General features: G+C 37.7%; 4 protein-coding genes and 2 non-coding genes across 6 annotated transcripts; 1 reads left to right on the forward strand and 5 right to left on the reverse strand.

Moving 5' to 3' along the window:
- The first annotated feature begins 4,688 nt into the window (after positions 1 to 4,688).
- Positions 4,689 to 8,680, forward strand: PAD4 (alpha/beta-Hydrolases superfamily protein). Its single transcript, XM_089163609.1, has 4 exons — positions 4,689 to 4,949; positions 5,050 to 5,389; positions 6,943 to 7,665; positions 7,765 to 8,680. Exons 1-4 carry the CDS (start codon positions 4,936 to 4,938, stop codon positions 8,545 to 8,547), a joined length of 1,860 nt encoding a protein of 619 aa, XP_089019735.1. The 5' UTR covers positions 4,689 to 4,935; the 3' UTR covers positions 8,548 to 8,680.
- A 72-nt stretch (positions 8,681 to 8,752) lies between these two features.
- Positions 8,753 to 8,824, reverse strand: TRNAW-CCA (transfer RNA tryptophan (anticodon CCA)). Its single transcript has one exon. It is a non-coding gene; the product is annotated as a tRNA-Trp (tRNA).
- A 672-nt stretch (positions 8,825 to 9,496) lies between these two features.
- Positions 9,497 to 13,391, reverse strand: LOC149008859 (amino-acid permease BAT1 homolog). Its single transcript, XM_089164301.1, has 8 exons — positions 13,199 to 13,391; positions 12,976 to 13,095; positions 12,655 to 12,834; positions 12,357 to 12,476; positions 11,919 to 12,110; positions 10,492 to 10,797; positions 10,224 to 10,406; positions 9,497 to 10,068 (listed from the first exon to the last, which is right to left on the reverse strand). The coding sequence occupies exons 1-8, from the start codon at positions 13,220 to 13,222 to the stop codon at positions 9,577 to 9,579; spliced, it is 1,617 nt and encodes a 538-aa protein (XP_089020427.1). The 5' UTR covers positions 13,223 to 13,391; the 3' UTR covers positions 9,497 to 9,576.
- A 165-nt stretch (positions 13,392 to 13,556) lies between these two features.
- Positions 13,557 to 13,628, reverse strand: TRNAW-CCA (transfer RNA tryptophan (anticodon CCA)). The gene has a single exon. It is a non-coding gene; the product is annotated as a tRNA-Trp (tRNA).
- Positions 13,629 to 14,691: 1,063 nt separating this feature from the next.
- Positions 14,692 to 17,769, reverse strand: LOC149008861 (amino-acid permease BAT1 homolog). The gene is made up of 7 exons (XM_089160859.1): positions 17,689 to 17,769; positions 17,415 to 17,594; positions 17,201 to 17,320; positions 16,423 to 16,614; positions 15,988 to 16,293; positions 15,698 to 15,880; positions 14,692 to 15,174 (listed from the first exon to the last, which is right to left on the reverse strand). Exons 1-7 carry the CDS (start codon positions 17,767 to 17,769, stop codon positions 14,692 to 14,694), a joined length of 1,545 nt encoding a protein of 514 aa, XP_089016985.1.
- Positions 17,770 to 18,612: 843 nt separating this feature from the next.
- LOC149008862 (amino-acid permease BAT1 homolog) lies at positions 18,613 to 24,298 on the reverse strand. Its single transcript, XM_089163960.1, has 7 exons — positions 23,911 to 24,298; positions 23,515 to 23,697; positions 22,518 to 22,637; positions 22,163 to 22,354; positions 21,423 to 21,728; positions 21,160 to 21,342; positions 18,613 to 19,750 (listed from the first exon to the last, which is right to left on the reverse strand). Exons 1-7 carry the CDS (start codon positions 24,007 to 24,009, stop codon positions 19,259 to 19,261), a joined length of 1,575 nt encoding a protein of 524 aa, XP_089020086.1. The 5' UTR covers positions 24,010 to 24,298; the 3' UTR covers positions 18,613 to 19,258.
- Between the last annotated feature and the right edge of the window lie 441 nt (positions 24,299 to 24,739).

Consider the following 24,739-nt stretch of genomic DNA (forward strand, 5'->3'; position numbering starts at 1 on the left):
ACTCTTGACTCTTTTCATACCATTTCAATGGGATACCATGAAACACCCCCCCCCCCCCAAGCCTTACTCAAATCGGTTCACAAACTTAGCTTTATGATAACTGCATAGGGACCATAACCTTAATCTGGCACCTTAGACCAACTGGGCCATCTCAACATACTGCGTGAGGAATCGATTTCAAAACTATAAATTTATAATAATTGTGATAGTCCAAAGTATCCCAAAACAATGCATTTTGCTTGGGAGCAGCGCTGCTCCAGCAGTCTGCTGCCCAGATTTAATTTAGGGTCCAGAGCAAATTTGGACTTCAAATTTACTCTCAATAATGTGTATCCAAACTAGCAACATCCACACAATATCATCACAAGAAAGAAGCAATTATCACGGGCATCCTTGACCTCCAAGACTTACAATTGCTGGATGATCTATCCCAAAACCTACATGGTAAACATCCATAATTAGGCCCATTAATCCAATAAATTTAAGCTCTAACCTTTGAGGTTCATATTTCAAACTTCATATGATTTCTCTTCCCTCTAAGGATCACTTTCATATGATCAGGTGATGCCCTTAGCCCTGTCTCTATATGACCATCGTGTCCCCCTTAATGCACTTGTACATTTTATTTGAGTATTACATTGACTATGATCAAAGAAACCTGATTGCAATTTCTCTCATTGAATTCACCCACTTCATAGATTAGACAAGTTCCAACACATAAGATATAAAGTAAATCAAACACAAAGTTAAAAGACTTAAGGACCAAAAAAACGCATTTGCATTCTTCTTCTACAAAAACTTTCCAGCAATTCTGTGTTGGAAGTTTTTGTGCATGTGTATAGAATCTCTGACCATATGCTTTGGCATATTCAGTTGGAAGACCTCAAAGAAAGACTTCAATGTCTATTTACATAGATTTCTGTTGCCATCATAAATAGAATAACTTGAATTTGGTCCTTGGTTTAGTTAACCCATATGATTATATTCTATAATTAAATCTTCTTTAATTTGGAAAATATTATTAATTAGTATTAATAAGGTTTTAGTGGGAAATCCATTAACTTCCTGAATAACAATGTGACAACAACTTGAGCATAAAATAAATTAAAAATTGCTCATGGCATAAAAGAGTTAATGGGACTTGTAATCTATCTATTAATTGCTAGGAAGTTGCTCATTGCCAAGGTTTTTAAGGTGTTCTGTAGTGTAGAAGCTGAGAAGATATGGTTGTTGAGATTCTAATCAAAGACAGTTTAGTAAACAACATTAAAATATGACATTCTATTCCTGGTTTCTTCATTTCTTTTATGATACTGATGATCATTTTCAGGCTTTGGCATTGGATAAAAAATCCAACTAGCTCTCCTTTTCTCTTCTTCTGGTTGATGAAGGTTCTCTGAAAATTCCCAGGGGGAGACAAAGACAGGTTAGCTTGACTGGTTTATTATTTGAAGCTCTTTATAGGAACCCAATAAGGAAAATCCAAGAATTAGTGGGGTCTAAATAGTAGAGTTGGGCAATCACTTAACCTAGGAACCAATAAGAAGTTTTCTATTTCTCTATTGTGGTACATAATAGACCATCGAATCCAACTACTGACTCATATGGTTGAATTGAAAACGGAAACACAGTAGATATTGCTTGTCTGCAACTGCTGTAGTCAAGAAAACATGATTTCCTAATGGAGTGTTTGTATAATCCACATTAGGGTTTTCTTGGGTATGAAATAGATCTGACAGAGGTTAGCACTCCTTCATTTCCTTTCATGATTTGTTTTCCTATGTAAGAATCAAAATCCTATTTTGATATATTGGAAGGTGACAAAGATAACATGTCTTTAGTAATATGATTCTTTGCATTCTTTGAAATGAATCTAGCACTTATTCACTTCAGGGTACATATGTTCAACAAAAATTCATAAGATCATTACAAGTCTTCTTAAGGAAGGGAACAAATCATGTAGGAATGAGCTTATCTTTTATAAATGAATGTATTTTCCTTGTGGGAAAAACAAGTCTTCAAAGGGTATACCACAATTCTCACTCTGGCGTTCCCATTCAGAAGACCAACTATAAGTCTAAATTCTAAAAGTGGAAGGAAAAATATTGATTTGAAATGAAGGGTAAGCCTTGAATTCCTAAGAAATGAAGTACACCTTAGTTTTCTTTAACATTCAAATCTTAAGCATCTTTGAAAAGGACTAGGGCGTCTAGCTAGAAGCTAGGTGGAGTAAAGGGCAAGCAAAGAAATGTGAGAGACTTGAGATAGAAATATGCACGAAGGGCTGGTTTCAATGTTGCGGTCAAAAGATGAAGTTCTATTGATGGTGAAAGCCTAAGGCTCTGTTTGTTTGCAAAGATAAGGTGGGAAAAAGGAGGTGAAAAACAAAATATAGGCCCCATGTGTAGTGGAAAAGTATTAATTATGGTTTTGTAAAAAAATATTAATTATGATTTTATTTTTTTATTTTTCACATTTTTTCACAAAGTCCTACATATTTTGTAGGGTTTTGAAAAGGTATAGGGTAGAAAAATTAACTTGCCACCTCACCAGACAAGTTTCTTTAATTTAAAAAGCTTATCTCTAACTTTTTCACCGCAACTAAACAAACCACACTTTTAAGATTTTATGGAAAAATATGTTTTTTTCAAAATTTTTTTCTCACCTACTTTTATTCTAGCAAACAAACGCAGCCTAATGGAAAATCTGGCTTTTAACCAAACAAGATTGACACAAGGAGTTAGGAGGTTGTGGGTGTTGATTTGGTATGGTACAGTACGATATTAAATTTGAAAATCTCATAGCAAAACGTACAATACCAAATTTATACTATATGAAAACAGTATTTTAAAAAACAGTACAGTATGAAAAATAGTATAAAATCAGTAAGAAAAAATAGCACAGTTCTATATACTGTTTGGTTTTGTTACGGTATGAAACCTATTCTTTTATTATAGATTTCTTTAAGCACAACAGTTGAAGAAACAGAGCAATTGACGATATTAAGAACCCATAATTTTGTTTAATATAGACATATTAAGTTCACAATCACTAGATCTCCCCAAACCTGAGGAGGGAGGGAAAGTAATGATCCAGAAATGATCAGTAAACACATCGCTTCCTTTGCACTACCAGCATGATAGTATCATCAACTACCCAAATGCACCACAACACTCCACAAAAGAAACAGAGACAAGAAGTAGAAATTAAGGATTTGCCCACCATCACCTGCAGTAACTATCACCATTCATTACCAAGGAGGACCACATACACATATGTCACTCCCTCCTCTCTCTCTGTCTAGACTTTAAATTTGTTCTCAAGTGCTTACCAAAAAAAAAAAAAATTGTTCTCAAGTGCTGGTTGAAAGTTGAAGTATGGATAACTGTCACTTTTGACTTGCTGTTCATCTTTTGGGGTAAACATAAATAGTTCCCAAGAGTCCTCAATAGACCAATACGAAAAGCAGGAAACGGCGCTGTTCAAGGTCTAAAATGGGCCAGAAGACGTGAGGACTTGGGAGAGCTTTCATCTCCATTGGACATGTAGGTCTTGTCCTTGGCCACCCAATAAATACTCCTTCAAGGCTTCAACTCTCTTAAGATTCATTCCACTTCTTGTCTCTATTCTTTAGAGGTATTTAGCCATCCATGTTATTAGATCTCTTATCAGATATTGTTAAAACAGAGGCAATATTCTATGGAAGAATGTAAAGTAATAGAATGGGTTATACGGTATATACGGTACATAATTCGGTATCGAAATTTACTTTTGGTATCCAGTATTATAGTATATACTAACCGTATGATACCTTATCTTGAGACTGTACTGTACCGAATACCCAAATTAGGTTTTGGTACAAACCGTACAAAATTTTTAATTCTGTAAGGTTTAAACGGTTCAGTACAGTACGGTTAAACGGTTACAGTACCAAATTGACACCCTTATGTGGGTGTGGGTGATATTCAACACGGAAGTTGAGAAGGAGCGTAGAGGGGAGCAAAAGGAGTTGGTGTTATGTAACTATAGTATGTATGAACTATGTAAATGTATTTCCTAATTTCATTTGAATTTTTTCACTATTAAAAAAAAAGAGTTGGTGCTGGGGAGGAGACCACGCTTAGAGTCTCGGTGGTCCGTTAGGTAGAAGTCTATACTCCTTTTATAATTCTCCACTACATAATAGGAGTAGGATTCATTTTTAAATACTGATAAAATAAACAAAAAAAATAAAATATCAGTGAACCCCACAAGACCATAAAGGTTTAACTTTTAAGATGAGTCAAGGTCTATACTCTCCCAAAATTTTAGAAAGCAGGAAATGATGTGGATATTGCATTTGAGGTTTAACAGCACGTGCGCAATATGCACAATTATATCCTATTTGAGGTTTTACATTTACATGTCACTGTTTACATAGCAATCTATTAGCTAAGCAGCTTTTATCAGAAAAAAGCCCAAACAACTGTTATTTTTTTCTTCTTTTCTGGGTAAGAAATACTGAAATAGATCATTTACTGTTGAAGAACCAAGGAGTGTAGGATGCCTTTTTGTCCTTCCAAGAGATGAAATGGCCCTCTTCGCCAGGTAGCCATCATCATTTGCTTTACCAAAAAAAACAAGTAGCTATCATTTGTTTTGCTTAAATTTGCCCAACTTTAATGAATCGACGGACTTCAAGATTCGTTTTCCACATGTTCAAACGGGATCAAAATGGAGTCACATTCATAGACCATTAGACACGCAAATCCTTAAAAAGACCGATATGAAAGAAATCATATGATATATCAACACGGTGGGGTGGACCCACCAAACGACCATTGATGTTGGTTATGCAACGTTTCCACTGAAGCAACCAGTTTATATTCTCCACCGCAGCTCAACCTTCCATTTTAATTCTCAGTAGCAGCAGCAGCAGCAGAAGAGGCAGGAACGATGGAAGATGAACCGTAAGTAGAGTAGTACCTATCTTGTTAACTAACTTAATGATTGCCTTTTGGGTTCTCAATTTTTCTTCCCTTTCTAATTTTAATTGGAGATCGATGCCAGGTTTGAAACTAGTGAGGTGTTAGCAGATTGTGTTGCTTCAACTCCATTACTCTCAGAATCATGGAAGCTCTGCAACCATGCCAATTCTACAGCGCCTCATAGCTTCGTCGTGCATCAAAATGGAGATGTGGGTTATGTAGCTTTTTCCGGCGTTCAATCGGCAGTCGGAGTAAACCCAGAAGGGGAATTTCTGGTGCCGTTTGAGTTCGACGGAGTTAATATTAATGGGCCTTTTTCATCGTCGTCTACCGGAGAAGATGGAGATAAGCCTCCCATGGTTCATTCAGGATTCTTGAAGGTCTTCCGAAATATGTTTCAAAGTCCGATCTTCCCCAGTCAGGTACGTCCCTTCCAATTCTCTTCAAGTTAATTTCAATTAGTTATTTTTTTATACAGTTTCTTCCAGATCACATCTACTTTTAATCTTCACATAAATTTTTTTAGGTAACTAAGCTATCAAGATTACAGTCTTTTTCGCGTTTTAAATGAATTCCTTTCTTTCAGCTGTTCTCTTCCATCGGAAGAAGCCAAAGGGAAATCTGTGACCCTCAGCTTGATTTTGCTTAGTTTCCTGATTAAGAATATAATAATTGCTTAACCACTTATTCTGAGAAGACTGTTTCCTGTCTCTTTCGGGGTTTGAATAAAATCTTGTCGACCCGAATCGCCCAAACCTACATGAATTTGATCTACTTTTAATAAAGTTGGACAAGGTTTGGGTTTGGGTTTGGAGGTTAGCTCCCTAGGGTAGTGTTAGGTTAGATTGACTGATTCAATCTGACCCTTCAACACCCTGTGTCTCCCCAGTGGAGATTCTCATCTTGTATTCAGTCTACTCTTTTACTCTATTTTTTTATATTCATATGAGTGTTGGATCTACACTGTCCATAAATACAAATCTGAATGTAAGATTTTATGGCCTTATGTGAGTTTGGAAAAATAGGTGAAAAAGGCAGACTGAATGGCGAAGATTTGAACTCATGTCTCCCATGCTATGATTCTTTTTCAAGACTTGAATAATTCATTTTAACTTTATTCGTCAAATCTAAAACCGGCCTAATCTTTATTAAAGGGGGTTTAATTTCAATGCAATGCATTCAATGCGTAGCATTCAAGTCTGCTCCAAAAAATACCACCAAGCCAACAGTATTATCAATATAAAATCTGAAACCGACAATTTTGACCATGGACAATTCCGGGCCCACTTGAGGCAATTATGTGATGGACCAAAGCCACCAAACACGTATACAATGGGCTCTCTACTACAGGTTCCAAAACGCGTCTTATTTTTGTCATCATTTCCTTCAAATGATTGGATTTTTCTCCTTTTCTGTAATGCTCTAATGATTTGATTGATTCATGAATTCCCCAGTTAATGGATGGCCCAGTCTCCCTAATCTTCCTGGGAAAAGAGGATGAACACCCTATGTGGGTTTTAGTTCAGATGGGAGAAGTATGTTTAACACCCTATGTGGGTTTGAATTCAGATGGGAGAAGTATGTACTTCGCCAAATTTTTTCATCATATAATAGGGGTATGGTTCACGTGAATATCGATTTATTATGTTGGTATTTAGAATTGAGCCCTATTCTTATTGTGCGGTGAAAACACATCAGAAAACACATATATACCTCTCCCCCTGATGAGAAGGTGATCCAATTAAGATCTTCTCAAAACCCAGACGGTTTGAAGCTGGTGGAACCAATTTGTTCCAAGGTTTGAAACTCACCAATCCCTTGGGAATATGGGCTTGTAGGGTAAAAGATATTAATCAGGACTGAATGATTGGAAGTATCCAATTAAACTCAAATGTGAACATTACAGAACAGTTTTTTTCACACATACTTCAACTAGTAAATTTGTTGGTTATCTTCAATGGTTCTGTCTATGTAGATAGAGGCAGTGACGAGCAGAAGCAAGGCAGTGATTATTACAGGACACTCAATTGGGGGAACAACTGCTTCTCTTGCAGCTCTTTGGTTACTCTATTTGCAGTCTACTTCGTCTTCTCCCTTGTCGATCCTCTGTATCACTTTTGGGTCTCCATTGCTAGGGAATGAATCTTTCTCCAAAGCAATTCTTAGAGAAAGGTGGGGAGGAAGCTTCTGTCATGTGGTTTCCAAGGATGATCTTATGCCAAGACTGTTCTTTGCACCAATAGCCTCCATTACCCCACACCTCAACTATTTAATGGAGCTCTGGCAGTTCTCTATGAGATCTCCACTGCTGAACCAACAAGCAATGCAATTACCTGAAAATTCTAGAATTGAATTCTACCATTACATCTTGGGCCATGTTGCAGCTGCAGCTGCAGCAGCAGATGGAGAAGGTTCAGTGAAGAGTACATATAGCCCATTTGGGAGTTATCTCTTGTGTTCTGAAAATGGAGCAGTTTGTGTTGACAATGCAACAGCTGTTGTTCAAATGCTGCATTTGATGTTTATATCGAGGTCGTCAAATTCTGTCATTGATGATCATCTCAAATATGGAGATGTTGTAGCTAAAATCTCACAGCAGTTTCTGAAGAGCAGAAGCTTCACAAAAGGGGCTGTTCTCGGGTCGAGCTATGAAGTGGGGATTTCACTAGCATTGGAGGCCTCTGGGATAGTAGGCCAGGTAGTTTTTTAAACTTTGCTGCTTTCCTCTATTATGAAGTTAAGATCAAACAACAAATTCTACATAAATAAAACTATCTTTGTTTCTGGGTTGATGTAGGATTTGGTTGCTGAACATGGCAAAAAATGCCTAATGATGGCAAAACAGATGGGTCAAAGGCCAAACTTGAATGGTGCTAACCTTGCCATTAGTTTAGCCAGAGTAACACCATACAGAGCTGAGATTGAGTGGTACAAGTCCCGGTGTGATGAATCTGATGATCAAATGGGCTACTATGACACCTTCAAGCAAAGGGGAGCTTCCAGGAGAGACTACAAGGTGAATATGAACCGATTCAAGCTCGCCGGATTTTGGGATAATGTAATTCATATGCTGGAGACTAATCAGCTCCCCCATGATTTTCACCTGCGAGCAAAGTTTGTCAATGCATCTCATTTCTACAAACTCCTTGTTGAACCTTTAGACATTGCTGAATATTATAGGGAAGGAATGCACAAGACCAAAGGTCATTATCGGACACATGGGAGGGAGAGAAGGTATGTGATCTTTGACAGATGGTGGGGGAATAGAAAACAAGCTGGTGATGTTGATAGACAGAGGAGCAAGTATGCAGGGCTGACACAGGATTCTTGCTTTTGGGCAAAAGTAGAAGAGGCCAAGGATTGCTTGGAGAATGCAAAAAGTGAGAAAGATCCATTGAAGTTGGCTCAACTTTGGGACGAAATGAACAATTTTGAATTGTATGCTCGTCAATTAGTTGACAAGAAGGAAGTTTCTAAAGATGTTGTGGCTAAGAATTCTAGTTACAGTTTGTGGGTAGAAGAATGGAAGGAGTTAAAATGCTTGCTTGCCCAAATCTCCTATCAGTTCCCTAGGAACTGAATGCGAGCAAGAACAATAATGCCTCAGCTTGTTTACATAGCTTATGTAAATAATTTTTGTTCAATTTCTGGTGCTTTTCTCTTCTAATAAAACGATCTTAATTATGTTGGCCTGCTACCTTATTTTTCTTTATCTATTGCAACTTCCATCCAGTGTGAAACTGTGAATTATTATCTCAGAAAAGCAAAAGAAAAATGAAAAAAATTGAACCTGACGTGAATCGAACACGCAACCTTCTGATCTGGAGTCAGACGCGCTACCATTGCACCACAGATCCACATATCATTCTCTGTAGTCTATTAATTATAGCACGAAAATTGTGAACAAAGGAGGAAAGCCAAGCCCGTATACGTTTCGGAATTGGGATTTGGAACCCTAATTGGAATCTGCTGCTGCAATTTGCTCGAGCTCTGCTTTGCCTTCAAATCCCCTTTTCGAGTGATTCTATTTCTCGGGTACGTTGTTCATTCACTCTCTCTTTAACCATTGATTTGTTTTCGATCTTTGTCACTTCATTCAAGTGGAATTCACAGAGTGTGTCATGTTTCATTTTTTTCTTCTTCCTTGTGATGATTCTTCTTGCGGAATAAAATCATACAGTTGTGGGTGCTCGGTGTCGTGGGATATTTTACCCGTATTTTAAACAATGTTGCTAATATTGGAACCGTTTCTGGTTCAACTTGTTCATAATGGTAACTTATAATAATTTGTTCTAGCCAAAAAAAAGGAAGAGTTCTAATAGATTCTTTTAAAGAGACTAAAACTTTAGCCTAAAGATAGGAGCAAAATCTTTAATCTATTGTTGGTAATTTTTGCTTTTGATCAGCTGTTGGAATTCTCCTCCATTTTGATACATGTATCCTCTTGTATATAATTTGGCTTAAAGTGGTGGGTAAAAATAATCTTCTAGTGCTTTGGTAATGCACCAAATCAATTTCTTGTCTGTTGGTCCAAATTGTCCTCTCTTTTCATTAAGAAATATTCGTTTAACTCATGCATAAAGTAGAAAACAGAGCATTTACAAGGATGTTAATCATTTGCATTCTGAAGCTTGACATTCCTGACTGGTCCTTTGAACCACTTCCTTGCATCCAACAGCCACCACAGCATTATTATTGTCAGACATAAACACAGAGCAATGGGTGCATAATTGAAAGTGTTCCAGGTGATGGGGTAGTCAGTTGGCAATAGAAACACCGAACAGGTATAACATATCCACAGGAAAGCCACTAGGCAAATTGGCCTGCTAGCTCTTCCCAAGTAGAAGGGTCCAGGATTGAAATTCTTCTCATCCATTACCAGCCTTGCAAAAATTGGCACTGCATAGCTACCAACCCATCCAATAGTACTTATAGAAGCAATGGCAGTGAAGACAACATCAACTTTCAATAGGGGTAGTCCAAGAGCAATAGAGATGGCTGCACACAACCAGACTGCATTTTTTGGCACCTTGTACTTTGGGTGTAATTGTCTCCAAATTGTTGAAAATGGAATTCCTCCATCCCTTGAAAAAGCATACACCTAGAATCAATAATGACAGATTAAATATAACTTTCTAATATATTGCTGAACCTTTTATTAAATGAATTCCCATCTGTTGATACTTAAAATGATATGCATTGATGCTAATCAAAGTAATATGATAATAAGAATGAGATAGCATTGGTTTTTCTTACCACTCTGGCTGCACTTGCAGTGACTGAAAGGCCACAAAAGAAATAGGATCCCCATACGATGATGAGGAAAGCTATAGCTCCTCCAGAGTGATGGAACCTTCCCTGAAATGCATCATAGAATATTTGTGCTGGTACAAGTGCTCCAGCTGTCTCGTTGTTTGGGTCGTATAAGTAGTTCAGATCCTGCACAAAGATGTAGTGTCAATGCCCATGTGTATGCCCATTTTCTACTGGTCATAATACCCAAACAGTACTACCTAGGAAGTACCTGAATGCTGAAAGTAAGAGCTAAGTAGTAAGCCCCTGAAAAGAATGTGACAACTCCTATGGCCGAGAGAATTGCAATAGGGCCAGTTTTCTCTGCACCCTTTGTTTCCTCTGTTAGATGTGCAGCAGTATCATAACCATACAAACAGTAATGACTGAGAAGTAATGATAGAATCACTGCATATGGTGTGCTATTGATCCCGGTCAGCTCTGGAGATGTCTCAAAATGAGTGAACACGTAAGACGCTGATTGAGTATTCAGCGTCACCAAGGGGAGCATTATTGTTACAACCAAACCACCAATTACCTGCAGGACCACAGGCCTTTTCTTGAGTAAATAGAAAGAGCTAGAAAGAGCTGTAGAACACACAAGAAATGCAGTGCTTGAGAGGAAAACTACATTGACAAGATTCTTGGAAACTTTTGGTCTGTACCTGGAATCAGCAGTACAGTTTTTATGAAGATTAAACAGAAATCACTGAAAAATACAACTCTCTCTAGCCTCCATTGTCATTTCTGGTACTTGAAGATACAACAACAAGAAGAAGCCTTGTCCCAACTAAATGGGGTTGGCTACATGGATTCTTGTCAAATTACAGTCAAATTTTTAGCATCTTAGGGTAAAGATGGTTCTTTTTCACCCAAACTATTGCAAAGATGAATCTCACTTGCATGATAATGTGTATGGTGTTGATGGGGTTTTGTACCAAATTCACGATTTGTTTCACAAAAGGTTCTGATGTAGATATTGAACAGTGACACAAAGAATTAGTGAAACGGAGAAAGATGAAATATCTTCCGCTCACGTTTTATCAATGTTAGCTTTCATATCTTGCTGGAGGAGCAGAAGAAGACAGAGAAAATGACTGGCTCTGTGGAGGTTATCAGGATCATTTGACTTCTCTTATCAAGTCTTATCTCATTTTGCAGGGTGATGGTTCAGACATACTCTTAGACCTCTGTAGTTCACATCATGCATGGTGTCATCAATGCAACCTAAATTGTAGGAACTGTCCCTCATGGCCAGTCTTGACTTTGAGATCCCCTCTCTCCAAGTGGATGATCCTAAGAATCTCTCAAGAACCGGCAATCAGGCTCTTCTTTATGACAGTAAGTGTATGGAGAGGAAACACTTGAATTACTTAAAACAGTCAGAATCCATAAAGAAGCATGGGATTGAATGGTGTCGAGATGAAATTTTCTATACCCAGCATATGTGCGACTTTGGTGATTATAAAGAAAAAAGGAACCAGCCCACTGATTCTGTTGGCAATTGTAGTGGCTCACTGTAATTTGTAGCTGGAAACGACCATACCATCTCTCTCCCCCCCCCCCCCTTTCTCAAGTGAGACACTAGAAACGAGGTGGAGGAAATCCCGGCCCATGAATGATAGTTATCATGATATATAGTTACAGATCAAAGCTTACCTGCCACCATATTGAGATTATGTCAAGATATGCTACAACTTGTAATGCGAATATGTTGAGTACTGCCCATATGATGGTTAAAGCGATGTACATGCATAAGAACACCCAGCTAGGAGCAAAGTATCCCCCACCCTTGTTTGTACCAGTACATAGTAGGATAATGATTTGCAATGTCTGTGACCCTGAATAAGCCTAGCAACAAAGCAGAAGATGAGTAAGAAAACATGTAATACTTGGGGTCATAGTGGTTTGCAGCAGCACAGAGCTGATGTATATATAATTGGTTAATCAGTCGATTCGATTGATGAAAATGAGAGAATGTCCATGGTAATCTAAACCAATCCGATTCAACTAAGTTAATCAGAGTTGTATTTTACAGCTGAACTCTAGATTAGCCAAGCCATTCAAGAGAAACAAGTGAGAAGGAAACAGTTTTACCTGTGCACCTATCCCAGAAACAACACCGATTACTTCCAGCCAAGCACAACACCAAGATGCTAATGGAGCCCATTTGGGGGCAGCCAAATGACCAGTCCAGAAGTAAAGTGAACCAGCAGTCTGATAACAATGCAAGAACAGTATCAGTCTGATAAAATTTCTGGAGAAACAGTCTTTCTGAAACTGAGAGATTTCTTCTGAGCACTAGAAATCCTTTTCCACTTGATAACCATTTGTCCTGATATAATAAGAACAGTGTTGGAAGACGATGATCATAATGTAACAGATTTAAACGTACAGGGAAAGAAGAACAGATCTCAGCCATGGCGATCCCAATGAACCAGGTAAAAAATGAAACCACCACCCATCCCCATATCATAGGCGCAGGCCCTGCATAGAGAATACTTGAACCATACAAAGGGGTCCCTATGAAAACCGCCATGCTTGAGAATGTAATTCCGAATGTCTTCAACAGAGACTGCAAAAATCAAAGAAAGACTCACTCTCAATCTCTTACATATAGAATGAATGCTGATAAAGAAAAAGAGATATTGAATATCGTCACATACACTTCCTTAAGCATATCAAACTGGAACAAGAAAGAGGAAATATTGGATACCATTTCTCTTCTGAGTTCTTGCTTGTATCCAAGTTCGTTGAGACGCTTCTCTGCTGAATCAACTTCAAGAGGATGAACTCTCCTGTCTAGAGTTTCCTCTTCCAAAACCATCTGGTGAGCCTGCAGAATTCAAGCGGTCAAAAGACATCGGTTCAGGACAACAGAGAGGCTTTATATACACCTTTGCAGATAATATAGATGGTTTGAACAGAGAAAATGTAACCTGAGGTTGTATGTTAGACATCATATTGTCACAGGCAAACCAGAAGTGAAATTAGTAGTGTAATCTGTTCTTTCTTCACCTCTGTTTTCAATGAACTCTATAGCTAACTGAGATTCCCAGCGAAAGACTAGGAGAGTATTGCTAATACCATTGCAGATACCCAAAAAGAAAAAGAAGAAAAAGAGAACATAGATGAGCGCCTGAGGTTGACAATATTGCACCATTATCTCGTGAGAAGTCAGTGAGATTCCCAAGTCCTTATTTTTTATTAAAGATCAGTCAAATTGAATTTCAATTGGTAGTCGCCATTTATGAATGATCAAGTGGATTCGAGTTTTGCAAAATGCATGGAAAAAACTGAACCTGACGTGAATCGAACACGCAACCTTCTGATCTGGAGTCAGACGCGCTACCATTGCGCCACAGATCCTGCTATTATTTATGTTTTCGCTAAATGAATTTTAAATTAGAAGAATGTGCAAACTTGCTACCCATAAAAGGTAAGCCTGCCAGAGAGAGAAGAAAAACAAAAGCTCTTAAATATGAATACTTTGTAACTTTTGACTAAAAAAAACTTATATACCTCATCTCATGTTCTAAATATTCTACATGAAGTGTGTATTTGTTTGTTACAATGCTCTTACCATATAATAGGGAGTTTCAACACGACGGGATGGGACCTCTATGTAATATTCTACATAAATTGATAATTTTATTTGAAAAGATTAAACTTTGAAATAGAGTTTTTTTTTTTGTAACCAAAACTTTAATTAGCAGAGTGCCAAGAAAAAGCCAAGACATCTTGAGTACAAGCTTCAAGAAGCCAAGGAATGGAATTAGACTAAACCGTCTTACTTGCCAAGGACAGGACCTTCCTAGCTAGACAATCGACTACTGAATTAACCCATATAAAAATAGATTAAACCGACCAAGAGGGTTCAAATTTTAGAAACTAACGAATATCCTCAAAATAGAGATTTGATAGGGTAACAATTTACACCCACTCCCACCAAACATACTAGGGAGATTTCCACCTCATTCAAGGGGAATTATGAAGGGACTTCTTCATAATTTTTTATCATTTTACTGAAAACGGTTATAATTGGGATTAGAGTTCAGATTCGATATCCCACATCATAATCCAATTATCTAAATTTGAGTTGGAAAGCACAAACTTCAAATTCACCATCGTGATTGTAGAATTCCAGTCAAATCTGTCTTATTGGATGCAAGAGTCAAGAAACCCAATATTTTAATTTTCTGATGACTATCAGTCAGATTACATTTTCATCTTGACATCATCTTTTCCTTTTTAAATATTTCTCATATTTGACCTTTTTTTTTTAATTAAAAATTATATATTTCAGTCAATGCTAATCGATAGTGATGAAATAATTGAGACTAATGCAAGGAAATCTTCCGTAAACAAAGGTAGAATCTGATCTTAATTCATTAAGATTTCTCATGCACAAAGAAGACACGCATGAGACCATTTATATTTGAAGAATGATGTTCTTGACTGGTCCTTTGAACCATTTCCTTGCATCTAATCCCCACCACAACATTATTAATGACAAACACACAAGCAGAGCAACAGGTGCATAGTTGAAGGTCGTCCATGTAATGGGGTAGTAAGTTGGCAATATAAACGCTGCACAGGTGTAACATATCCACAGGAAAGCCACCAAGCAAATTGGTTTACTGCTTCTTCCCAGATAAAAAGGTCCAGGTTTGAAATTCTTCTCATCCATTACCAGCCTTGCAAAAATTGGCACTGCATAGCTACCAAACCACCCAACTGAACATACAGAAAGGATAGCAATGAAGACAACGTTAACCTTCAACAGTGGTAATCCAAGAACAATGGCGATGGCTGCACACAACCAAACTGCATTCTGTGGAACCTTGTACTTTGGGTGCACTTGTCTCCATACCTTGGAAAAGGGAATTCCTCCATCTCTTGACAAAGCATAAACCTAAAACAAAACATGCATGACAGATAAAATTACTGTTAAGGTGAACATAAAAAAAATCACAAATTGAAACATAAAATAAAGCAGTAACACATATATAGAAATTTAATGTGGTTCACATACTAATGTGGTGTGTTACATCCATAGGTAAAGAAGAAGATCTTTCAATATATAATAGAAGAATATAATAAAGATCTTTCAACCAATTGCTACCCTAAAGTGAAAATCTCAAATCTTTCAATGATCTCGTAGCTAGGCGATCCTAGGCGATCCATCAGGTCAAATCATATTTTACCACCATACACCGAGATCAATGATGGGCTTGGTGCTTGGGCTAGTCCTCTGCTTCCATCATAGATTTCTAGAATTGAGTCATTTGGGTTGTCCACCAAACTATATTGGTACATGAACTATCTTTGAAGTTTGGTATAAGAGTTCAGGTTACAACATAACAAATACCTCTATGTAAGTGCCTTAATGGTGTTTCAGATTATATAAATTAGGAGGAGAAGTTGGTTTCTCTTACCACTCTTGCAGCACTAGTCGTTGTTGAAAGGCCACCAAAGAAAAAAGTTCCCCATACGATGATGAGAAAAATTATAGCTCCAGTAGAATTATGGAACCTCCCTTGAAATGCATCATAGAATATTTGTGCAGGTGGAAGTGCCCCTGCTGTCTCATTTGTTGGGTCAAATAAGTAGTTCAGATCCTGTACAAAGATAAAGAGATGATCTATTAGGTTAAAAATTAGATGTCAATTCAAAAACCCTAAAAAGAATGATCAACATTAATACTCCAAAAGGGTAAAATGCCCACCTGAATGCTGAAAGTAAGAGCCAAGTAGTAACCAGCTCCAAAAACTGAGATGACTCCTATGCCTGAAAGAATTGCAATAGGGCCTGTAATATCTGCACCTTTTGTTTCCTCTGTTAGATGTGCAGCTGTGTCATAACCCAACAAACTGTATTGAGAGAGAAGTAGTGATAGAACCACAGCATAGGGTTTGCTACTAATCCCAGTAAACTCCGGTGATGTCTTAAATTCAGTGAAAACATAAGAAGAAGATTGAGTATTTGGTGCCACCAAGGGGAGCATTACAGTTATAACCGCACAACCAATTACCTGTAAAACATAGATGAATTGCAGTGCATTTAAGCAAGAACTGTAATGATTGAAAAGGTTTTTCAAAAAATTTTCATGGTCTGTGCCACAGATCTAGAGGGGGAGGAAATGTTACAGATCAAAATATACCTGCCACCATACTGAGATTTGGTCAAGAAAAGCTATAACTTTGAGAGCAAAGACATTGAGCTGTGCCCATATGATGATTTGAGCGACGTACATGCACAAGAACAACCAGGGAGGAGCGAAGTATCCGCCACCCTTGTTTGTACCAGTACATAAAAGAATGATGACTTGCAATACTAGTGACCCTGGATAAGCCTAGCAGAGGAGCAGAAGATATAAATTAGAAGCCATTTTAATACCTGGGACAAGGTATCTATTAGAGATGGATGCACCACTACCAAGAAGAACCCCAGCTAAACACAATCAAGGTCCACTAATTTATAGGCAATGCTCGAGACTCTAATTTGTACATAATCACATATCTATCCTTGTACAAGTAATTGACCCCGAACCCGTTCTAGTTACAAATACAATCAAACTCAAATTATAGGAACGTGCAAAATACAAGACATAGCCAACCCCAACACTATCCACCATCCCCACCTTTCTCTTTGACAGCCAAGCTCCACCCCACTGTCTTCATCATTGAAACTAAGGTGTCCGGACTAGCTTATGTGCAGCTCGACTAGTCCTCAAGGGGCAGCTTGATATATATGAGTGAAGCTTATACCTAATAATTGGAGGATTAGAATTGCGCAATCCCAAAAGGAAATTTGAACCTTGGACCTCTTACTCATGAGGTGTTCGTCTTTGTCAATTGAGCCAACCCCTTAGGATTGGTTAGATATGAAAAATTGGCTAGTGATTGGGCCATTAAGACAGAGCGAGATGGTGTACATACTTGAGCACCTATCCCAGAAACAAGGCCGATAATCTCCAGCCAAGCACAGCACCAGGATGCAAATGGACCCCAAATAGGACCAGCCAAGTGAGCAGACCAGAAGTAAAGTGAACCAGCCGTCTGTGATGTCAATGCTACAATCATGTCAGCCTGATCATCTTTATTGCCATAACAATGACCCATAAAAACAAGAAAAATATAGGAACACACATACCGGGAAAGAAGAACAGATCTCAGCCATGGCAAACCCAATAAACCAAGTGAAGAACGTGACCACCACCCATCCCCATATCATACTCGCAGGCCCTGCATAAACAATACTTGAACCATACAGAGGTGTCCCTATGAAAACTGCCATGGTTGAGAATGTAATTCCGAATATCTTCAACAGAGACTGCAGAAACCAAGATATTGATTGAATTACCGAGGAAAAAAAGAAGAAGCACAGATTAGATAAGAATTGTAAATAGAGGAAATCAGATAATCACCATTTCTCTTCTGAGTTCTTGCTTGTAACCAAGCTCATTGAGACGCTTCTCTCCTGAATCTATCTCTAGAGCGTCACTCATCTTGTCCCTTCCAAATCCCAAGCTTAGTTGCAGTTGCAGCTCAAGAAGATCATGCTCAAGAGCTTGCTATATTTATGCTTTGATGAATGTTGGGTGCATGCTAATATTTATTATTTCCTTGTGAAGATTGTTTGAGTTGGAGCTAGCTATCTTTGAAGTTGACAAATTTGGGAACATCACTCCAAATTCCAGTTCCTACCTCATATTTTATTTTGGTTGCTGCAGTGACTTTCCATGATAAGTTCCTTACCGGAACTAATGTTTCTTTATCTTACCATAAATAAATTCTCTATTATTTCCATGTGGAATAGTTAGAGTGGAAGGCATGAACCAGAGAGTTTCCTGAGCTTCTAACTTGAGTCACTCGACTACTCTTTGGTCAATAGTTTGAAAGCTGACGTACGTTTGTTTTACAATCTTTTGCTCTCGCTGCTCTCTTACTTCTTTTCAATGTATCATATAAAACAAACAACATAAAATTCCATCCAGCATGCACTCACTCTTGAGTCCTCGCCACCCCTACATGATGCACGCTGCAGCTACAGTAAGCGACTCAGAGCTCATCGTTTCCGTTTTAAATTTCTTTTAGTGACAGCATGAAACATACCGTTGGTTTGCTCCATTAATATTGGAGATCCTCCTCACCCACCCACCCTGCTCGTTAGATCTTTCACACTCACATGAGTGTAGGTTTTGTTATATACGAATATACCTTATGAGTGAGTATGGGAGAATGGTCTAACAGATAGACTGGGTGGAGAGGAACTGAACTCTTACTCCGAATCTAATTTTCGGAGAATTTGCAATATGTGAAACCTTAACATAATGACAAGAGAGTGGACGAAAGTGGTCATATAATTTTTTTTGTGGGTACATTAAAGTGTTATATTGTCACCAAATTCTTTTATCCAGTTTCGAATATGGACCCCACACTGATATATTTTAGTAGGCGATCAATTGACACTTTTTGCAAATCCTTGGTGGATGTAGAGGGTTTGGGCCAATTGGAGTTTATATATATATGTACCTTAAGTTTGCCTATATTTTCATGTGTTCTTTTCGTTTTCTTTCTATTTTAATCTGTGATTCCGTGGTGTTGGTTCTAATAAATAAGGACCCAAAAAACAGGAACTAAACAAGATCAGCAATTATGTTGGCTCTATATGCCTGAAGAATTCCTTTTGAATTACTTACGGAATTCGGAAAGAATGTCAAGGAATTTGTTATCTCTAACAACACCTTAAGGATGGGAAAGCTAGGAATAGAATAGAATTTTTTATTTGTTTATGCTTCCTTGCCTGGGCAGATATTCTCCATTTTCACAAAAAAGTAGAAAACAAAAGCATTCTTTTGAAAATCATACACCCAAGAACCTAGTCATTACAGCCATACAGAAAATTTAAACTATATGAGCTTCATTCTAGAACAATATCAATAATATGTATGTTATGGCCCACAAATTTTATAAACTATTATACAGACAAACATGTCAAACTTTCCCATTGGGGATTTCAATGTTCCTAACAGGTCCCTTGAACCATTTTCTTGCATCCAAAAGCCACCAAAGAAATATGAGGCCCAAAGCAACACCTAGAGCAACAGGTGCATAGTTGAATGTATTCCAAGAGATTGGGTAGTAAGTTGGTAATAGAAAGACTGCACAGGTATAACATATCCACAGGAATGCTACTAAGCAAACTGCCCTGCTTGCCTTGCCAAGATAAAATGGTCCTGGTTTGAAGTTCTTCTCTTCCATCACCATTCTCGCAAAAATTGGAACTGCATACCCACCAACCCATCCAATAGTACATATTGAAGTTATAGCAGTAAAAACTACATTTACTTTCAAGATGGGTAGTCCGAGAAGAATGCAGATGGCCGCACACAACCACACTGCATTGGAAGGAATCTTGTGTTTTGGGTGCAACTTTCGCCAGATATTTGAGAAAGGAACTCCTCCATCCCTTGATAATGCATATACCTAAAACATTTTTTGTCTGAACATAGTAAGAGATAAACCTGACCAAATAATACTAACAATTGTTGCTAATTAAGCTAAGTCTAGTTTTTGTGGATGAATCTAACTTGGTCTAATGGCTTAGAAGTTCAATAAACAAATCTTCAAGAATTTTTCTTTTAATCATATTCAATCATCTCAAGTTCTGTGAAGGTCCAGAGTATGGCATTCATTTGAGCCTCAGCTCTTTCATGGTTAATAGGAGACTCATTCATGATAAAAGCATGTTTTGTGGGAGGGGGTAGAAATTCTTCTTCATGAAGATCAGATTTTATAATTGGTCAAGCCAATTGAAAATTTTGTCCTTAACATGTGAAATTCAAGTATAGCCAATATTTTTCTGATGCCCTGAAATTCAAAGCATTCCATCATCTGATGTCATGTTTCATCATTTTCAACAAGGATAAGTTTGTCCTCCCCATATTCCTCAACCCAACTCCCTTCCCCCAAAACATGAGAGGCCGTATTTGATCAGGTCACGACTATCAGAACTGAGAGACCCTACCACCATGCTAAGGTGTCTTGTTTAATTGGTAGAATCAGATTGTAATGGCACTAAATGCATCCAAAATTTCGGGACAGTTTTATCATATTACAATTTCAACATTTGAAAAGATTACAGAAAGGTATTCATTTGAAATCATAACAATGAGACTCGTTATAACCATTAAAGTAGGTTTTGTGCAAAAAAGATGTGATGAAAGAAGGAAAAAGCATGCTTTGTGAGTGGTTTTGTTTGTGGGTGTGTTATGGATGAACACTGAGTGATCAGAGAAAAGTTCTGAAAACAGGGGTTGGATGGGTTGCAGGGCAGGGTGAAGGATGGAGGTCTGTGTCTTATACTCTTATTGTTGTCTTTAAGATGCAGAGACTCTTATCAATGAAATCAGAAGACAATATCCCAGGGTCCAGGGCATTCATTCATACCATCCTTAATTGCAATAATGCATATTAGCCACTTAATGGTTTAATCATCTTGTAATGATATTAAGCTTCCTACAGATTTTCTATTTAACCCAGCTGGATTCTTCAAAGTTGGAATAAATTTGGGGACTTTTCATGAGGTCAGTAGGACTACATATTATTCATCTTATTTTGGTCTCTAAATTCCCCTTAATGATCAAGATGGCTTTCAAGATTCTAAGAAAAGCACTTTGTTAACAATGTTTCAGGGTATTTAAAGGTCAAATTACAGTTCAGGAAAAGGGGAGACTAATTCTTGGTAAACATGCAGTTAAATGAGAACTCTACTGAAGTTTCTAAGGAACATTTTGTAAATCTAAAATGTGCATTAGTCCAGTTTGAAAGCTGTAACTTCAAAAGCAGAAACATGGACCAAGTTTCAAAACTTTAAAAGGATGATATTTGCTTACCACTCTGGCTGCACTAGTAGTGATTGAAAGGCCACCAAAGAAGAATGATCCCCAGATAATGAATAGCAAAATAATTGCTCCTGCAGAATTATGATACCTCCCATGGAATGCATCATAAAGTATCTGAGCCGGCACAAATGTCCCAGCAGTCTCATTGTTTACATCAAATAAGTAGCTTGGATCCTTCATGAAAGTTCAAAACCTATGTTAGATAGATGAGGACACACTGAAGCAGTAATCGACAATTAGTTGAGAAAGAATACCTGAATGCTGAAGGTAAGGGCCAAGATGTATGCCCAGCCAAATACTGAAATGATGCCTATACTAGAAAGAATTGCAATTGGACCATTCTTGTCTGCACCCTTTGTTTCCTCTGTTAGATGTGCTGCAGCATCATATCCATAAAGTGAGTACTGACTGACAAGAAAAGATAGAACAACCGCATATGGCTTGCTTGATATCCCAGTTGATTCTGGTGCAGTCTCAAAATTGGTGAATACATAAGTAGCGGATTGCGTTGTCAGTGAAACCAGGGGAAGCATTATAACTATGACAGTACCTCCTATGACCTACAAAAGAAGCACTGTAAAGACTAACAGAAGATAGTACTCATGAAGAATTGTAAATGCAAAAAAATTCTTCTTAGTTAACACAGCACAAATAAAAAAGGTAAAGATGAAGTCCGAGGGCCTAATTTGAATGGGATCTTCGGGCCCTTCCCCCCGCGCCCAGGGGAAAAATAATGCAAACCAGTTTAGCTGTACAAAACCAGGACTAATGATTCCTAAGAATCCTGGAGGTACGTTCAGTGATAAGGTGAGCTTCAGAAAGTTTCATGTTATAAAATGGTTGTCATCTTGCAATCCCAGTGTTATTTTATATTTGCTTTTATTCCATCTTGTGTTGAATTAATTAATTATGCATATTTGGAAAACAGAGTGTAAAACAGATTATGTGTAATACAGATCAAACAGATATAAAATCAAGTAAAGCCAAAATCTACCTGCCACCAGATTGAAATTATGTCTATGAAGGCAATAACTTCTAACGCAAATGTGTTGATTACTGCCCATATAATTGTAAGGCTTATATACATGCACAAGAATAGCCACTTTGGAGCAAGGTAACCTCCACCTTTGTTTGTACCAGTCAAAAGTAAAATGATACTCTGCAATACTTGTGACCCAGCATAAGCCTACCAAACATTTAAAAAGGATTCAAAATCAGAAACTTACACAGCAAAATAGTACTATTCAGCCGTTTATATTACATAAAGGAGAACAAGTTCCTCTTGATTTGAGAAAATGAACACTTATAAGAAAATTTAACTGCTATAATACCAAAAAAACTATTGTTACCTGTGTACCAATGCCCGCTATAAGGCCGATGGTCTCCAGCCAAGCACAACACCATGATGCAAATGGACCCCATTTTGGGCCAGCCAAATGAGCAGCCCAAAAGTAAAGAGAGCCAGTAGTCTGTTGAATACCAATATAGCAAGTCAATTTAGAACATTCATCTTAAGAACTCCATAGATTACATGAACCAAAGATGAAAATGTTGCAGGCTTCAAATGTTTCTTCTTAAGAGTTTCTTTTTGAACATGAGATTCCCAACTGAAGGAAATGATCTGAGTCAATGAAATATATCATATACCAGATAAACAGCTAAAAAGAAAGCTACAATGCTCAGTTGCTTCCTTTTAGCCCAAGAGGAATTGCAGGTACAAGTACCCAGGACCAAAACCTAATGAGGAAGAAACTTAACCCCATTGCTACATTTTCTTGAACCAAAGAATAGTGCGGCATAGAGGATATGAACATATTTCATAGAACAAATGTAAGAAAATGTAATTAAGACTATGAGCAGGTTATCAACTGTAGATATCTGACTTGTTCAACATTGTCAGACTGCAAGAAAGGAAACGAAAATGAAGGATGAGAGAAAAGTTGAATTGTCTATTTAATACTAACCAGGGTGCTTTATAGCCAATAGAACAGGGAAAACGGTGAGTTTTGGGAACTCCATATAATGAATTGGATTTGCAGAAGCTCATATCAGCATGTTATCTTCAGTTATTTTGCATAATCACAATAGAAGGTGGGCTAACTTGAGTTTGGAAATTTATGATCTTTGAATTCCAATTGTGTAATCTTGCGTGTCAATTCAGAGACCAATCGGTCCAAAATTAACGAACTCTTGGATAGTTGGGACTAGTTTGAAAAAACCCAATTTGTTTAAACCCCACAAAATCATGTTGCCCTTGTGAAACTAAATCTCTTATTTTCCTAAGGAAACAGAAACTGAAAATGGAACTAAGGGGAATCAAAGAGCTTTGGATGAAAGGAAACAAACCGGAAAAGAAGAGCAGATTTCAGCCATCGCAATTCCAACGAACCAGGTGAAGAATGAGACAACCACCCATCCCCACACCAGACTTGCAGGCCCTGCATAGAGAAAGCTCGAGCCATATAGAGGAGTAATCCCGGTGAAAAGGGTCATTGTAGAAAATGAGATTGCAAGTGTCTTAAACAAAGTCTGCACCAAACAAAACAATACCCATCTCATCAGTCTTTTGAAACCAACACAGAAAATAAAAAGAAGAAGAAGAGAAATCAGAATAAAACGGATCTGGGTAGAAATAAAACAGGGAAACAAGTACTGCCCATTGAAAAAAACTGAAACTAAGAGAAAAATAAACATTTGTAAACCAAAAGTAACAAGAGAAATTTGGGCTTTGAGATGGGCAACCATTTCTCTTCTGAGTTCTTGCTTGTAACCCAGTTCATTGAGACGCTTCTCCCCTGAATCCATCTCAGGCATCGACGTTGCCGGTGAACCCAGACCCATGGCAGTTATCGAGGTTCTCTGCCAAATGCCAAATCCCAAGAATTTGCTGTTGCTGCCGTAAGTTCTCAAGGTTCTTTAATAGGGGAATATGAGAAATGTATGGTATACAAATCCACAAGCGAGTAGCAAAAGGTGGCAGCTAAAGTCAACAACTTTGTAATTTTGTATTTTTGTGCTCATCGATTCGAAGCTTCGTCTTTTCTGAAAATTGAAAGTTGAAACCTAATGTGTAAACTGTTTAAGGCCAGTGGTAAAAGCCAGCCCAGCTAGCTAGCCAGGCGAGGCGAGGCAAGTCAGAGTGATCAATCCTGAATCCGAATGTTTTTAATCCTAAAAATGAAAATGATAACTTCATTGAAAAGTCTCCTCGCTGGATAAACAAAGGTAAGACTCTCACCAAACACAATGCAAATTAAAGTTTTTTACACTTTAGCAATGTAATCCGAATGTCATAAACTAAAAGAAATTTGAATTTTCTTCCGATTGGGACGGGCACTTCCTCCATGAGTCCTTGATCTTCGGACTCATAAAAATCATATCTTTATCTTTCAATTTTTATTTATTAATTTTTAGTTTAAATAACTCATTTTAATTGCGAATTGGAGAATTATTTCAATGTTGCCGGCTTCCTATCGCTTGCTATCGTCACCTTAGAGCTGACAAGAGAACTGTATATTACTAAAATAAGGCACGTGGATGACTTAAGCTAGTGGGGCAACAGCTCTATTTT

Source organism: Hakea prostrata, chromosome 7 (assembly GCF_041222555.1).
Source record: "Hakea prostrata isolate BN-2017 chromosome 7, UWA_Hpros_2, whole genome shotgun sequence".
Classification (NCBI taxonomy): Eukaryota; Viridiplantae; Streptophyta; class Magnoliopsida; order Proteales; family Proteaceae; genus Hakea; species Hakea prostrata.

Excerpts from the sequence above, each read along its gene's own strand:
- PAD4 (XM_089163609.1), top strand. Across the intron at positions 5,390-6,942 it reads GTCCGATCTTCCCCAGTCAG|ATAGAGGCAGTGACGAGCAG; the intron begins GTACGTCCCTTC and ends CTGTCTATGTAG. Across the intron at positions 7,666-7,764 it reads CCTCTGGGATAGTAGGCCAG|GATTTGGTTGCTGAACATGG; the intron begins GTAGTTTTTTAA and ends GGGTTGATGTAG.
- LOC149008859 (XM_089164301.1), bottom strand. The coding sequence starts at position 13,222 with ATGATGTCTAACATACAACCTCAG. Across the intron at positions 12,111-12,356 it reads TTTCTGGGATAGGTGCACAG|GCTTATTCAGGGTCACAGAC; the intron begins GTAAAACTGTTT and ends CTTTGTTGCTAG. Across the intron at positions 10,407-10,491 it reads CTCTTACTTTCAGCATTCAG|GATCTGAACTACTTATACGA; the intron begins GTACTTCCTAGG and ends ATCTTTGTGCAG.
- LOC149008861 (XM_089160859.1), bottom strand. The coding sequence starts at position 17,769 with ATGAGTGACGCTCTAGAGATAGATTCAGGAGAGAAGCGTCTCAATGAG. Across the intron at positions 17,595-17,688 it reads AAGAACTCAGAAGAGAAATG|TCTCTGTTGAAGATATTCGG; the intron begins GTGATTATCTGA and ends TGGTTTCTGCAG. Across the intron at positions 16,294-16,422 it reads AAATCTCAGTATGGTGGCAG|GTAATTGGTTGTGCGGTTAT; the intron begins GTATATTTTGAT and ends TATGTTTTACAG.
- LOC149008862 (XM_089163960.1), bottom strand. The coding sequence starts at position 24,009 with ATGGGTCTGGGTTCACCGGCAACGTCGATGCCTGAGATGGATTCAGGG. Across the intron at positions 22,355-22,517 it reads TAGCGGGCATTGGTACACAG|GCTTATGCTGGGTCACAAGT; the intron begins GTAACAATAGTT and ends AATGTTTGGTAG. Across the intron at positions 21,343-21,422 it reads CCCTTACCTTCAGCATTCAG|GATCCAAGCTACTTATTTGA; the intron begins GTATTCTTTCTC and ends ACTTTCATGAAG.